At 50.6% G+C, this 15,139-nt stretch overlaps 2 protein-coding genes across 2 annotated transcripts; both read left to right on the top strand.

The window, feature by feature from the left end:
- Positions 1 to 10,138: 10,138 nt before the first annotated feature.
- Positions 10,139 to 11,050, top strand: EV420DRAFT_1244047 (uncharacterized protein; the record flags this gene model as incomplete). Its single annotated transcript, XM_060466663.1, has 1 exon — positions 10,139 to 11,050. A coding segment is annotated over one exon (912 nt), but the record flags the coding sequence as incomplete, so codon positions are not given.
- Positions 11,051 to 12,754: 1,704 nt separating this feature from the next.
- Positions 12,755 to 13,246, top strand: EV420DRAFT_1246003 (PIF1-like helicase-domain-containing protein; the record flags this gene model as incomplete). The annotated part of the gene is made up of 1 exon (XM_060466690.1): positions 12,755 to 13,246. A coding segment is annotated over one exon (492 nt), but the record flags the coding sequence as incomplete, so codon positions are not given.
- Between the last annotated feature and the right edge of the window lie 1,893 nt (positions 13,247 to 15,139).

Below are 15,139 nucleotides of genomic sequence, written 5' to 3'. Positions count from 1 at the left end.
GTATAGAGGTTTGTTACTCTGCGATCAAGACTGATATCACTATTTCTTGATACCCTACAATGTATGTATCTGTTTTCTCTCATTTGATAAACTTAAGATGCTCATTACTTTGCTCTAATAGGAACCCATCCACTCCCTCCAGATCATGTGATCCTTTTCATTCTCCTCCAGTTACACCAGAGCATACATGTCAGACTCAGCGGGAGCATGATCACCTTCAGCATCTGCAGATGACCTCTCCTTCTCATCGCCATGGACAATCTGCCCACCCAGGTCCTGACCCTAATATTGCACTTCCACCCTTACATATTCCACCTGAAACACGTATTCCATCTCAGCTGGACCGACCACATGAACATCCTATGCCTGTGGTGCCATTGCTTCCTGCCACTACCTCCAGAGGTGTTCATCGTGGAAGACCACGTGGTACTGGCCATGGTGGGGCTTCCATGTTACGGTTTATTCTTTTCTTTTTCTTTTCTTACGCATTCACGCTTACACTATGTTGCGATTCTGATCGGACATTCCCACAGTACTATTTTTAGTCTACTCAACGTGTATTTAAGTAGAGCCTCAGCTGGCCTAAAACCCAGCTTCGGCTAAGGTTTAATCTACCTAACATCGAACTCCGTGTTTCGCGTCTATCTCGTTCGCTCGCTGCCTTAACATCGCCTTTGACCCACTGGTGTATCGTCTACCGAAGTGCGAGTAGCGATCCTAGCTTGATCTAAGTCGATTTGAGTTAGTGGCTAACATTTAGCCGAAGCTCGCTCTATGTTGCTCAGCGTCACTTCCGAGAAAGAGCGCTGCCCAACTCTCTTACGAATCAAATCTCCCATCTGACCAGAGAGGTCACTGCCGTGCATTCGAAAGGACAACCTCGTGGTTGATAGCGTATCGCAGGTGGACCAACGGAAAGACACTTTACCAAAATTCATCCGATACACCTCCTTGTCGCAGTAGCTCTTTGGGTTACACCCTTCGACCTACTGCTCCAAGCCACCGTCATCGCCTGGGTTTTACCTCACATCATTAACAACCCCATCTTTGCAGTTCTAGTAACTGTTCTCCTTACCCTTGCTCTTGTCCGAGTCTGTATCGCCGCACCACTCCTAGCAGGACTGCTAGTTGCTTTGTACGGCGCATATGTACCTTTGGTCTGAGACACCACGAACGTATTCAAACTATTCCTAAAGTCAGCTTCATTACTAGCAGTGATACTGCTGGCATTGACTGACCCATCCTTCGACGACGAAGTCCCGTTGATGACCGGTTCCAACTACGAGACCGACCTCAACCTGATTATCGCGACCCTCGCAGCCCTAACCATTATCGCCTTGACCGTCGTATGGTCCATCCTTACCACCGGCTCTCTCAGAAAATAAGCCCACGGACAGATGCCCTTATCCGACGCCATTCCCGTCATCTCCACACTTTTTATAACCTTTTTCTTGTTCACCTCCTTGTACTACATCCACCGGTGCTGTCGCCAACAGAGGCGCGTACGAGCACAACTCCCGTTCCACTACGTTCCGGCAACTCCGGTGTACCCGCCACCAATAATCTTCATTCCCACGGCCTCGCAACAAACCCTTCACGATGGCCGACCCATCACACCCAGGGGACCTGGAGAGTCCCTCTACGGGTCGTCGCAATCCAGCTCGGGATCCTCAGGATCGAGCACAGACTCCTACAGAAGCACCACCGAGTCCGACGGGTCAGTCGACATCACCGATACCCGGGGCGTACTCCTTGACCGAGGAGACTCGCCCGTTCCAGGCCTCTTCGCTCAGTCTCCAGTCTCAGGCGAGTCAGGAGAAGAAGGAGGGGATATGGAGTCGCGCGAAGAAGAGGATGTCGATACAGAGTACGAAGGAGACGAGCTCACCGAGCTCGAAAGAATCCGACTCGAAGACCTCCTCGGTGACCTCTACCCGAACGACGAGGAAGATGCAACCCATACCGGAGACAATTGGAGCGGACGCTCCCAGAACAAGTGGGAGCCATCCGAGTGGGGAAGCACCTGGGAGGACGCCCGGGATCGACGAATTGCAGCAGACGAAGCGAGAGACAGGAGAAGACTTGCAGCGTCAAGAGGGTGAAGAGACGACTTCAACGACGACCCCGAAGAGCTTAGCCTTGGGGCCTCCACAGCTACCACCCGTCCAGCTAGCCCACACTCTGTTCCAGAGTCCTGGCCAGTCGATAGGGGAGAGCCAGTCGCCTGGTACCCCCGCACCAGTTGGGTATACGCCGACTCAAGGGAAGAGACTCCTGTGGCCGGAGTCTCGCCCAGATCGGAGCCCGACACAGTCTCTAACGGGTCCGAGACCCCAACGGTCTCTCCCGCCGTCCCCGCGCACGAGCCGACGGATAGGGAGCTTTGGAGCGAGTATGGCGAGTACGACGCCGAAGAACTTGGAATGGTTACCGCCTCCGAGCGACTCGCCAGAGTCTCCAATTGGGAGCCGTCAGTCTCGTCGAGAGCCTTCGCCGACCCCGTCCCTGCCTCGCAGCGCCCATGGCCCCTTCTTTACCACACGTACGTCGAGTCCCTCGGACTCACAAGAGATGCCCGGGAGTCCCCAGAAGTCCAGGCCCGAATGGACCACGGAAGAGCGCACGACGCATGCATACGTCACGCCGAAGAAGACGCCCTCCAGGGACCCACAGGATGGTGGGATTTACCACTCGAACCTGACGCTACCCCCACCGAAGTCGGAAACAGAATACGAGCAGCCGCCGTTAGATACTCCGGAGCCGTACGCCATGCAGGGGTCGACCTCGAGAGAAGAGCAAGAGCCTGGGCCGCCTACGAGGCAGAGCTCACCGATTACGACTCCGACATCGAGAGACAAAAGAGAAATGCGAGAATCGACCGTCTCGCCAGAGAGAGGCAGGAGGCAGAGAATGCCCAGCCACCCCCCGAACCGGGCCCTCGAACCAACGGTAATGGAGGCGGTGAAGCAGGTCCTTCTTAATGGACCTCACCCGAGACCGGCCATCTTCGACCTCCTACCATGGCACGGCCTGTACGAGATAATGATGGAGGATATGGAGAAAGACCCGCAGTGGCTGCTAACGGAGGCAGGGGAGGACTATAGGCACGCTCGCATCAGTGGCGACGTGTACCTCATGAAAAATATCCTAGACATGGAAACCTGGCATCGAGCAGCTGGAGTATGGAATCAGGTCCACCCTACGGACCTTCGACAAGAGTGTGAACCGTATCGACGGCCCCAACCCATGCCGCACCCTGTGGAAACGGGGAACTTCTTCCCAGAAGGCTTCTTCGGAGGAGCAGGGGAGGACGACGACGATTACGCGGATGCAGGTGCGGGGCCCTCTCGTCCTGATAAGGGAAAGCAGTCCACGGTACCGCCACCCTCGGGGCCACCACCGTCGCAGCCCCCACGAAACTTCGGAGGCTATCCCCTGCCTGGGGATAATCGACACCTTCGATTGGTGTCCCGACCGCCCAAGGCGCCAGTACCCCCGCATGTTCCGTCCCCTCCGGACCCAATTCCTCCCTGGCAACTCGTGCCGGGAGCGGTTAACAACCCGTGGAATGACGTTAAGCCCAAATTGGTGACCCAGCCCGAATACTTCACCGGGGTCTCCTCGGACATTACGCGCTTCCTGCATCACTGCGAAGTCTACTTCGCGGTATTCCCCATGTACTATACCATGAACGATCAGGGGCACAACCCCTACCGCATCACGTTCGTGCAAGGGTATTTACAGGGGGACGCGCAGCAGTGGTGGGTCGACCAGTACTACCGGTATTGGGATCCGCAGGGGCATTGGAGATTCCCCACCTGGGCAGAGTTCTCCGAGGACCTCACGCGCGAGTTCCGCGAGGTAGCGGAGCTAACAATATGGAAGGCGGAGTGGAAGAAGATCCGCCAGTCAGACTTCAAGTCCACAGTGGAGTTCTTCGCAAAGTTCGAAAGACTAGCCCACAAATGCGACGAGTTCGGAGACGAGAAGCAGATGTTCGAAGCGGTGGAAGCGGCCATCAGGCCAACGGTACGTAACACGGTTATGCATGGGGACAACGAGCGCCCCACAACCTATGCCGAGTGGAAGGCACGAGTGTTGCGTATCGATGCGAATTATCGATACGGAGTGGCCCAAGGGCTGGGCAGTAAGTCCTCCTCGAACCAAGGCGGTTCGGGTCGAGGCAACCAATCATCGCAGAAGGGAGGCGGGCACGGGTCTAGTGGCGATAAGCAGGACGCCACGGGAACAACCTATGGAGGTGCCGGACAGCCAATGGAGATCGACAAGTTGCGAAGCGACAAGCGATGCTTCAAGTGCGGCAATACCAGATGGAGCCGGGACCATAAATGTCCAACAGACAAATCAAAGTGGCTCCCCGTCAAACTCCCACCTCGCAAGAAGCCCAATGTCCAACGACTACGCCAATTGCTCGAAGAAGCCGAGAAGGAGGAAAATGGGAAGGAGACGAAGATCGAGGAGGTCAAGGACGATAAGTCGTCAAAAGACCAGCCGGCGTCGAAATAAGCGATTCGACGACGTCGGCCAAGGACTTAGTTTCTACTGGTGCGCCATCATGTACTTCTAGCCGGACTTATACTACGTATGTAGGTACTCCGTACGAACAATATACCAACTTTTTTGCCGCGTTACCAGTCGAAGAAATTACAGAAAACGAATCGCAAGATCATCACGGCGTAGGAGGGGATTACCGCCGCTCCGCACGGTCTGCGTCGAGCAATGAACCCCTAGGGGCGTCCACGGCTCAGGAACCCCCGGCTCACCGCACAGGGAAAGCCCCTCGAGGGCAGAGCCCCTTAGGTCGAGTCCCGACTGCACCCTTGACGAAGGGAGGTCACCCCGGAGTGGGAGAAAGGTCGACAACCCAGCCCGCTGGGCCTGCGTCCCCGTCTGTGGGGCCGTCTGTTCCAGTGGGATGCGTAGGAAAAGCAGCTGAGGCCGTGAACCCGGACGACCACCCTCACCCAGTAGTCACCCAAACGATCAACAGTGAGGACCGTGCGGGCGAGCCAATATGTGTGCCCCTGTGAAGGGTTATCAGAAGTACCGCCGGGTCCAGGAAGAGCAGTAAGAATAGGACACCTGTGGAGGTTACAACGCCGCGCACAAGCGCCCGTAGCCAGGGCCGAACACAGGGCAGCGAGCCCTCCTCCACCACCTCGATTACCAAGGGCGCCCAAGTGCCGCCTCGGGACCTTTCTCGTCCCGGTGACCAAATGCCACTTCGAGGGAAGACCCCATCGGTCTTATTGGAAGAAGTAGAAGACGAAGAAGCCCACCTACGGTCCGACATCCCGGTGCGAACCCCACGGCAGGCGTCGTCTCCGACTCCATCCCTTTCCGCCACTCCCAACGACAAGAAAATTATCGCGGAAATGTATTACGAGCCGCATGGCGTCCTATGGACCCGTCAAGCACTACGCATCGCACCAGGAGATGCAGCAGCAAGAGCCGTCCTCAACGGGTGGATTCACCCCCGACGACTGGGGGAAGTCACCGACAAATTGTGCTACCAACTGGAGGAGCAGACGGAGACAGCCGCCCAAGCCAGAGATAGGTGGCAGTGGATGGAGGACTTACAGAAGCCACCCATGTACATACGAGGCAGAAAGGGACGGAACGTCTCAATAAAAGTGCAGTTGGAGACGCTAGATACGCGCGAGACCCACGCCATAAGCGCCCTAGTCGATAGTGGCGCTACTGGCAGTTCAATCGATCGCGCCTGGGCTCAAGCTCACGATTTAAATCTGAAAAAAGCGGCCCGACCAGTTCCGGTGTACAATGCCGACAGCACCAGGAACAAGGGGGGAGATATCATGGAGTATGCCGAGGTACGATTACGCATCGGAGATCACGTGGAACAGATCGAACTCGCCGTAGTCGATCTCGGCTCGACCCCCCTGTTCTTAGGGCATGACTGGCTCCAGCGTCACAACCCCCTGATTGATTGGGACACCGGGGCGGTTACCTTAGCCCGGTGCACGTGCCGGAAGATCCCCTTTTCCCTGCCCGACACCGACCCTTCAGCGCAGTGGGAGGAATACGAAGAGGGAGATACCATTCTAGTCATTGACTTCGAAGAAGCATTTCACGTACGGGCGATGGGGACCAAAGCCAATGAGCTGGCTGCCCAGGCCAATGCTAAGAAGGAGGCCAAGTCCTTTGAAGAAATTGTGCCCGAGGAGTACCGGGAGTTCAAAGACATCTTCGACAAAGAAAGCTTTGATGAACTTCCCCCGTGCAAACCTTGGGATCACGCCATCGAACTAATCCCGAATGCTAATGCCAACCTCGACTGCAAGGTCTACCCTCTCAATCCGACCGAGCAGGAGGAACTGGACAAGTTCCTAGACGAGAATCTATCCACGGGACGCATCCAGGCATCCAAGTCCCCCATGGCTTCCCCGTTCTTCTTCGTAAAAAAGAAGGATGGGAAGCTCTGACCAGTCCAAGACTATCGAAAGCTCAACGAAATGACCATCAAGAATCGTTATCCGTTACCGCTCATTGGGGAGCTTATGGATCGCCTGAAAAAGGCGAAGTACTTCACCAAGTTGGACGTACGCTGGGGGTACAATAACGTGAGGATCAAGCAAGGGGATGAGTGGAAGGCTGCTTTCCGAACCAACCGAGGGCTCTATGAGCCCCTGGTAATGTTCTTCGGACTCACCAACTCTCCCGCCACGTTTCAGTGGATGATGAATGACATCTTCAAAGATCTCATCGCGGCAGGAGAGGTATCGGTGTACCTAGACGATATTCTCATTGCGTCCAAGACCAAGGCAGAGCACAGACGAATTGTGCGGAAAGTACTCCAGATTCTCCGAGAAAACAAGTTATTCCTCAAGGCGGAGAAGTGCGAGTTTGAAGTGGAAGAGACCGAGTACCTGGGGGTTATCATTAGTGAAGGAAAGATTCGTATGGACCCCGTCAAGATTGCGGGTCTATTGGAGTGGCCGGTTCCCCGAAAGAAGCAAGAATTGCAGTCCTTCCTCGGATTCTGCAACTTTTACCGATGATTCATTCGCGACTACAGTAAACATGTCAAACCGCTCACTTCACTCACCGGAAAACAGGAGTGGACGTGGGGAGAGGCTCAACAAAAGGCGTTCGACAAGCTCAAGAAGTTATTCCGCGAGGACGTGGTGCTCGCTATCCCATTAGACGAAGGGCGATTCCGGGTGGAGGTGGACTCTAGCGAGGGAGCGATTGGGGCCGTACTTTCCCAGTGGCAAGACGAGAAGTGGCGCCCAGTAGCCTTCCTCTCCAAGGCACTCTCCACCACCGAACGCAACTACGAGATTTACAACAAGGAGCTCCTGGCCATCATGATCACTCTCGAAGAATGGCGCCAATACCTCATGGGAGCAAAGGAAGATTTTGAGATTTGGATGGACCATTCCAATCTCCAGTACTTCCGCAAGCCCCAGAAGCTCAACCGACGACAAGCGCGGTGGGTGATGGAACTAGCAGAGTACCAATTCACCTTACATCACAAGCCCGGAGCTCAGAATCGTAAAGCAGACCTCTTATCCAGGAGGGCGGACCACGATCAAGGGAAGGAGGACAATCGAGATGTTATAGTGCTCAAGGCGGAGCATTTCAGGGCACTAATCATGCCCACCACCGAAGAGCTGCATGAGCAAATCAAGGTGGCGACGCACGACCCTCGCCGCTGGGACCGGGGAATTTCCGACTCCCTAAACCACGAAAAGGGCGTTTCTCGTGATCAGAACCTATTGTGGTATGACGGGCGGATCTATGTACCCATGGACCGTAACCTTAGAGGACAGATCATAGCCCTCAAACATGACCACGTCACTGCGGGCCACCCTGGTATCGAAAAAACCAAGGAGTTGGTGCTTCGCGATTACTGGTGGCCAAGAATGCGTCGAGATGTAGAGGCGTACGTGAAGGGGTGCGACGTCTGCCAGCGGACTAAGGCAGATTGCCGCCCAAAGAGGGCCCCCTTACATCCCAATGAGGTCCCAGTTCGCCCTTGGACCCACATTTCGGTGGACATGATCACCAAGCTACCAGGCTCAAAGGGTTTTGACTCTATCCTGGTTATAGTCGATCGTTTCTCTAAGACTATTATCCCTATTGCGTGCACCGAAGAGCTCACTTCCCTCGGTTTCGCCAAAATCTTAAGGGACTACGTCTATGTACCTTACGGAGTAATGCCGGAAAAAGTCATTTCGGACCGAGGCTCGGTTTTCGTCTCCAAGTTTATGAAGGAGTTTTACACCCTCATTCACGTCGAAGGAAACCCCTCTACCGTGTACCACCCCCAGACGGACGGACAAACCGAAAGAGTCAATCAGGAAATCGAAAAATACCTGAGAATGTTCGTCAACGATCGACAGAACGATTGGAGCGAATGGTTGCCCCTGGCAGCCTTCACCCACAATAATCGTCAACACTCATCGACTGGGTATTCCCCGTACAAGGTGGTGTTTGGACGAGATGGGCAGGTCATCACCACAGCACAAAAACTGACAGTAGTCCCAGCAGCGGCAAAATTGGTAGCAGAAATCGAGAAAGCGCAGAAGGAGACGAGAACATCCCTAGAAAAGGCGGCAGAGTCAATGAAGAGGGCTTATGATAAGCACAAAGGTCGGGCGGCGGAATACCAGCCGGGGGACAAGGTGTGGTTAGACACAACCAACCTAAATCTCCCTCGCCCTACCAAGAAGCTAGGGGATCGCCGCGTCGGACCCTTCGTTATCATCGCCAAAAAGGGAGCCTTGGCTTACGAGCTAAAATTACCTGTCCGATGGAGAATTCACAATCGATTCAACGAATCGCTCCTAACGCCTTACGTCGCTCCTGAATTCCCAAATCAACCACGTCCCAAGCGACCACCTCCAGAACTAGTTGACGATGAAGAAGAGTACGAAATTGAGGAAATTGTGGAGCAACGGGACAAAGTTGTAGGTCGCGGACGCACTCGTCGCACGATAACGGAATACCTGGTAAAATGGAAAGGTTATCCGAGGGAGGAAAATTCTTGGGTTAAACAATCGGACATGGCCAACACGGAGGAACTGGTAAACGAGTACGAAGCGCGCATTCAGAGAATTCAATGGGAGGTTGATAAACATGGAAAGACGGTCGGGAGGGACACGAAAATACCCCCTAACGTAGGGATGGTATATCACGACCCGGACACCCCCTGCGCCACAGACATCGAAACGGTTTACTCCTCTGAGTGTACCAACCCTAGACACTCGGATACCCAAGAAGACTATGACCAAATTGTAATCACGGAGGGCGAGGCAGAAGGAACGCCAACCATAGAGGCAAATCAACTAGATGAGGAGGGGGAGACCAACCTCAAATGCCTTCAGCGTATCTATGAAGACTGGGACTTCGACTCCGAAGACGACGACGATGATTCCCTTTCCTTCTATAGTGAGTCAGCGCAGAGCGGTGAGGAAAGCGTAGGCTCATTTGGGACGAATGAGTCTTAGGGAGGGGGTAATGTTACGGTTTATTCTTTTCTTTTTCTTTTCTTACGCATTCACGCTTACACTATGTTGCAATTCTGATCGGACATTCCCACAGTACTATTTTTAGTCTACTCAACGTGTATTTAAGTAGAGCCTCAGCTGGCCTAAAACCCAGCTTCGGCTAAGGTTTAATCTACCTAACATCGAACTCCGTGTTTCGCGTCTATCTCGTTCGCTCGCTGCCTTAACATCGCCTTTGACCCGCTGGTGTATCGTCTACCGAAGTGCGAGTAGCGATCCTAGCTTGATCTAAGTCGATTTGAGTTAGTGGCTAACATTCCAGTGGTCATTCTTCCTCATATAATGCTGCTTCTGTGATGCATCCTCCACAAAATCGGGGTCGAGGTCATAGGCAGATTCGTGGTCAAGGCCGAGGTGCAGTTCAGGTTTCTCATCCATGGCCAGTATCACCATTAGATATTGACATGATGAATCTGGCTGGACACCAACAATATCAACAGCAAGTACCAACTCCGCCACCTTCTCCACCACCAACTCCGCCACCCCCTCCACCACCAACTCCACCTGCACCACCTGCACCACCACTACTGCCTTCACCACCACCACCACCATGACCAAGAACAATTCCAACTTTGCTCCCTACTGCAAGACGTCCATATGTTGAACCACATTCTCAACATAGCATTGGAAAGATGAAGTGGCTTTGTGAATACTGTGGTGCACCACATTGGTATAATGAGCGTCTTAAATCCAAGTCAAGAACCAGACCCCATTTTGGCCTATGCTGCTTGCAAGGACAGGTCAAACTGCCTCACCTTCTTCCTGCTCCTGGCGTTCTCCATAATCTTCTGTGTGGTGTCAGCCTGATGTCTAATACCTTTTTAAAAAATATCCGACAGTACAATGCAGCTTTGGCATTCACATCAGTAGCAGTGAAGGTTGATCAAGCGATTACCAACTCTTCAGGACCATACTGCTTTCGTGTATCAGGAGAGCTTCATCATCAAATGGGATCTCTGCTACCAAGAGAAGGAGAGGATATGTCTTATGCGCAGCTGTATATACATGATCCGATGGAAGCATTAGGAATGCGTAATCACCGGAATCCCAATCTAAAGCCAGAGATCATGTCAGCGCTTCAGGGGTTAATGCACGATGTAAATCCCTATGTTCCTTTGTATCGACAAGCATATCTCATTATGAAGGACAAACCCCGTGAAGAGTATCCAAATCTGGAAGTTCAATTGCATGTGGGGGATGATACAGATGGTCGGCGATACAACCTTCCAACAGCTGATGAGTTAGCAGCTGTCATTCCTGGAGATGGATCTGAGCCTGTGAAGAATGAACGGGATATCATCTTACGTATGCACAATCAGTCTCTCAAGCGCATCAGCCAACTTCATCCAAGCTACCAACCTCTTCACTATGTTCTTCTCTTTCCATATGGAGAACTGGGGTGGAATCGCTATATACCTCTGGAAGAGACAGCAAGGAGCACCCGCACAGAGCATAAAATGGTCACTCAGCACATGTATTATGCATATCGTCTTCACGAGCGCCCAACAATTGAGCCAGATGCTCCATTATACAGAGGAGGCCATTTGTTTCAGCAGTATATTGTGGATGCATGGGCATCAATTGAGCAAAGTGATCTCAACTGGGTTCGAAACAATCAGAAAACCCTCCATGCAGATCTGTATAAGGGGTTAGTGGATGCTGCCAATAATGAGGATGGATTGCGCAACTCTGGCCAATGTATTGTCCTTCCATCATCACATACAGGCAGCCCACGTGCAATGTATCAGCTTTATCAGGATTCTATGGCAATCTGTCGAGCTTTGCAGAAGCCAGATATTTTTCTTACAATGACAGCAAACCCACAATGGCCAGAAATTGTTGAGGCTCTGAAGCGTACAGATGGACCTGATCAGAAGGTGGAGGATCGACCTGATATTGTGGCCAGAGTATTTCAGTTGAAGAAGGAGGCTCTGCTGCAGGAAATCAAAAAGGGTGGAATATTTGGCAAAGTCAGAGCTATTGTGCATACAATCGAGTTTCAGAAGCATGGACTTCCTCATATGCATCTTCTGATTTTTCTGGATCCTGACCACAAGATTCGCTCTCCTGCTGATGCTGATTCAGTCTCATGCGCTCAGATTCCTGATCCTGAAACACACCCTATTCTCCATGAAGTTGTTACCAAGTGTATGGTGCATGGTCCCTGTAATGAGCGCTGCATGAAAGATGGTTGCTACTCAAAGAACTTTCCAAAGGATTTTAATGAGCAGACAGGGTTCACTACTGATGGATATCCCAATCTGGCACGTCCTAATAATGGTCGCAAGTATGTCAAAATGCGTGGCCAAACCCAAATTGTCTACACCAACCGTGATGTTGTGCCATATAATCCCTACCTCAGTGCACGTTACAACTGTCATATCAATGTGGAGGTCTGTGTCTCTGTAAAGGCTATAAAATATATCCACAAATACATCTACAAGGGTCATGACAGGACTACATTGGAGGTTCGGGATAAGGATGAGATCAAGGAGTTTTTGGATGCCCGCTACATCTCTGCTATTGAATCATGCTGGCGAATCTTCTCTTTTTGGCTGCATCAGGAGGAGCCAAATGTTGTTCATCTTCATGTCCATCTTCCCAATGAACAGTTGATCACATACAATGAGAACGATAGTGCTGAAAATGTGTTAGCTGCTGCTGATGCAAAATCTACAACTCTGCTACGATGGTTTGAACTCAACCAGAGAGATCCAAGTGCATGGCAGTATCTATATCAGGAGATTCCTGCTCATTATACCTGGGACAAGAAAAACTGGAATCCACGCCAAAAATATACTACGATTGGTGTCACTATTGGCTGCATGTATCAAGCTGCTCCCTCTTCTGGTGACCGGTTTTACCTTCAGCTACTTTTGACAGCTGTTGCTGGCACTCAATCATTTAGACATCTGTGTACAGTCAATAATGTGGAGTATGCCACCTTCAGAGAGGCTTGCATTGCTATGGGTTTGCTGGAGGATGACAATGAATGGAGACAGTGCTTGGAGGAGGCAGCCATTATGCAGTCAGGAGCACAGTTGCGATCACTTTTTGTGACACTTCTTCTCTTCTACCAGCCAGCAAAGCCAGATGAGCTGTGGGAACAGTTCAAGGAGAACATATGTGATGATCTGGCATACAAGCTTCACCAGCATGATATTCCCAATCCAACAGAAGCTCAGCTTTATGATTTTGGCCTGCATCTAATTGATAAGCTTCTTCGATCTCATGGTCGACATCTTTCTGAATGGACTCAGATGCCTGCCTCTACCATGGACTGGGCTGCTTATGAGGACAACCCTCTTTTGGCAGCACAGCTGGCATACGACATTCCATCTTTGCGGCAATTGGTCAATAATAACCTTCAAACCTTCAATGCAGAGCAGCGTGAGGCTTATGATATTGTGGTGGAGTCTGCTACTCATCAACAAGGGAGATCAGTATTTCTTCATAGTGCTGGAGGTGGTGAAAAGACATTTGTCTGCAATACTATTGCTGCCGCTGTTCATGCTCAAGGACAGATTGTGTTAACCTGTGCCTCCTCCGGTATATCTGCTGTTCTCTTAGCTGGAGGATGTACAAGTCATAGCACCTTCAAAATTCCAATCCCTTCACGTGATGATACAACATGTAGTATTCGCAGAGGGACTCACTTAGCTGAGCTTCTTTGTCAGACTGCACTCATCATTTGGGATGAGGTTCCTATGCAGAACCAACATGATATCGAGACTGTGGATTGTACTCTTTGTGATATTTGCAATAACAATGCACTCTTTGGTGGAATCACTGTATTATTTGGTGGTATGTTATTATTATTGGTTAGGTTTTTATTGATTGTCTTTGCTCATTTTTTCTCTTAGGAGACTTTTGTCAGACATTGCCAGTTGTTCCATGAGGATCATGGGAGCAGATTGTGGCAGCTTCATTTTGTCAATCCCCTTTGTGGCCTTACATTCAGGTCATTCACTTGAAAACAAATATGCACCTGGATCAGACTCCTGAAAACATTGAGTTTGCACATTGGCTGCTTACTGTGGGTGCAGGCGAAGGACTCACCGAAGATCATGTCATCTCACTTCCTCCTTCCATGCATCTTACCAACTCTTCACTTTCTGGACTCATCAATTACATTTACCCAAACATTGCAGCTGGCCATTTTCAGGATCACTTCTTTTTGGAACGAACAATTCTCTCTGGACGTAATGATGATGTGGATGAAATCAATCAGAAGGTTTTCCCAGGACAGGAGACTGTTTATTGGAGCACAGACAAGATGATAGAGGATGAGTTGGATGATGCTGCTATGCTTTATCCAGTTGAATTTCTTCAAAACTTCAATGCCTCTGGATTACCATGTGCAAAACTGGCACTCAAAGTGGGATGTCCTCTCATGCTTCTTCGTAACCTGGATCCAGCAAATGGTCTGTGCAATGGGACACGAATGATTCTCACACGATTCCAGCCTCATGTATTGGAATGCTGCCTTCTTAGTGGCACCAATGCAGGCAAGACTGTCTTCATCCCATGTATCACACTGAATGCAGACACAGCAGAACTTCCTGTTGCTTTTTCATGTCGTCAATTTCCAGTCAGATTGGCCTTTGCAATGACAATCAATAAGTCCCAAGGCCAGTCTGTTACTTTTGTTGGGTTGGATTTGCATACTCCAGTTTTTTCTCATGGACAGCTTTATGTAGCACTTAGCTACTGTACTTCAGGACAAAGGATTCGAGTTCTCTTTTCAGATACAGAAAGAGGTACAGACACTTTAAATATTGTATATCCTGAGGCTCTACTACATGCATAATATGGATTTTTTATATTTAACAAGGATTTTACTCAACTAATATCCCAAGTATAAAGCTGGGTTTGGGGCAGGCCCCAATGAGCCAGAGACCCATGTCGTAGTCAGGTTGCTGGGTCCCGAGGTACGAGGGCCCCAGCAATCGTGACGAAGACACGGGTTGTAGGCTCGTGGCATAAGATATCCTCAAAAATCCATTCTCCTATAGTACAAGCAGTTTCCTTTCTAAGACAATGGAACTCAGGATAGTGGCTGAGTGAACACCAGCCCTCAATGATATATCTGAACTGTCTGGAGGTCAGCATTATCATTGTGTCCATGTACATCTTTGAAAATAGCAGAGCTGGAATTGCAACAATTGGTGAAATAAGAATTTGGCAGGTTTGCCATACTTGACAAAGATGACAGGTGCTTACAAACCATGCAAGGTCATACTTCATATCCAGCCACCAATAGCATTCTTTAGCTAAGGCATGGGTCACATAAAACCCTTTATGTGTGACATCATCATGACAAGACATCATCACAAACATGCATCTTCGAGGGAATACTACAAACTGGTGTTTTCCCTGCGGATTTTTACACCAAAGTCTACCATCTCTTTCAAAAAATTGAACAGCATATTTCATGAATTTCTTGTAGGCAATATCATCATAGCCAGGTGGTCTTTTCAAACTGATGAACCATGGTATTAAATGATTAAGCCATTCATCTAGATGATTTTGTTTTGCCATACGGGGTACTGCTAAATAAGGTAACATCTGAGTTTCTTCTAATG

The sequence above is a fragment of the Desarmillaria tabescens genome, assembly GCF_030435595.1.
Source record: "Desarmillaria tabescens strain CCBAS 213 chromosome Unknown EV420scaffold_187, whole genome shotgun sequence".
NCBI lineage: Eukaryota > Fungi > Basidiomycota > Agaricomycetes > Agaricales > Physalacriaceae > Desarmillaria > Desarmillaria tabescens.
The sequence above is the reverse complement of the archived record's forward strand: the minus strand, read 5'-3'. Positions and strand labels throughout refer to the sequence as shown.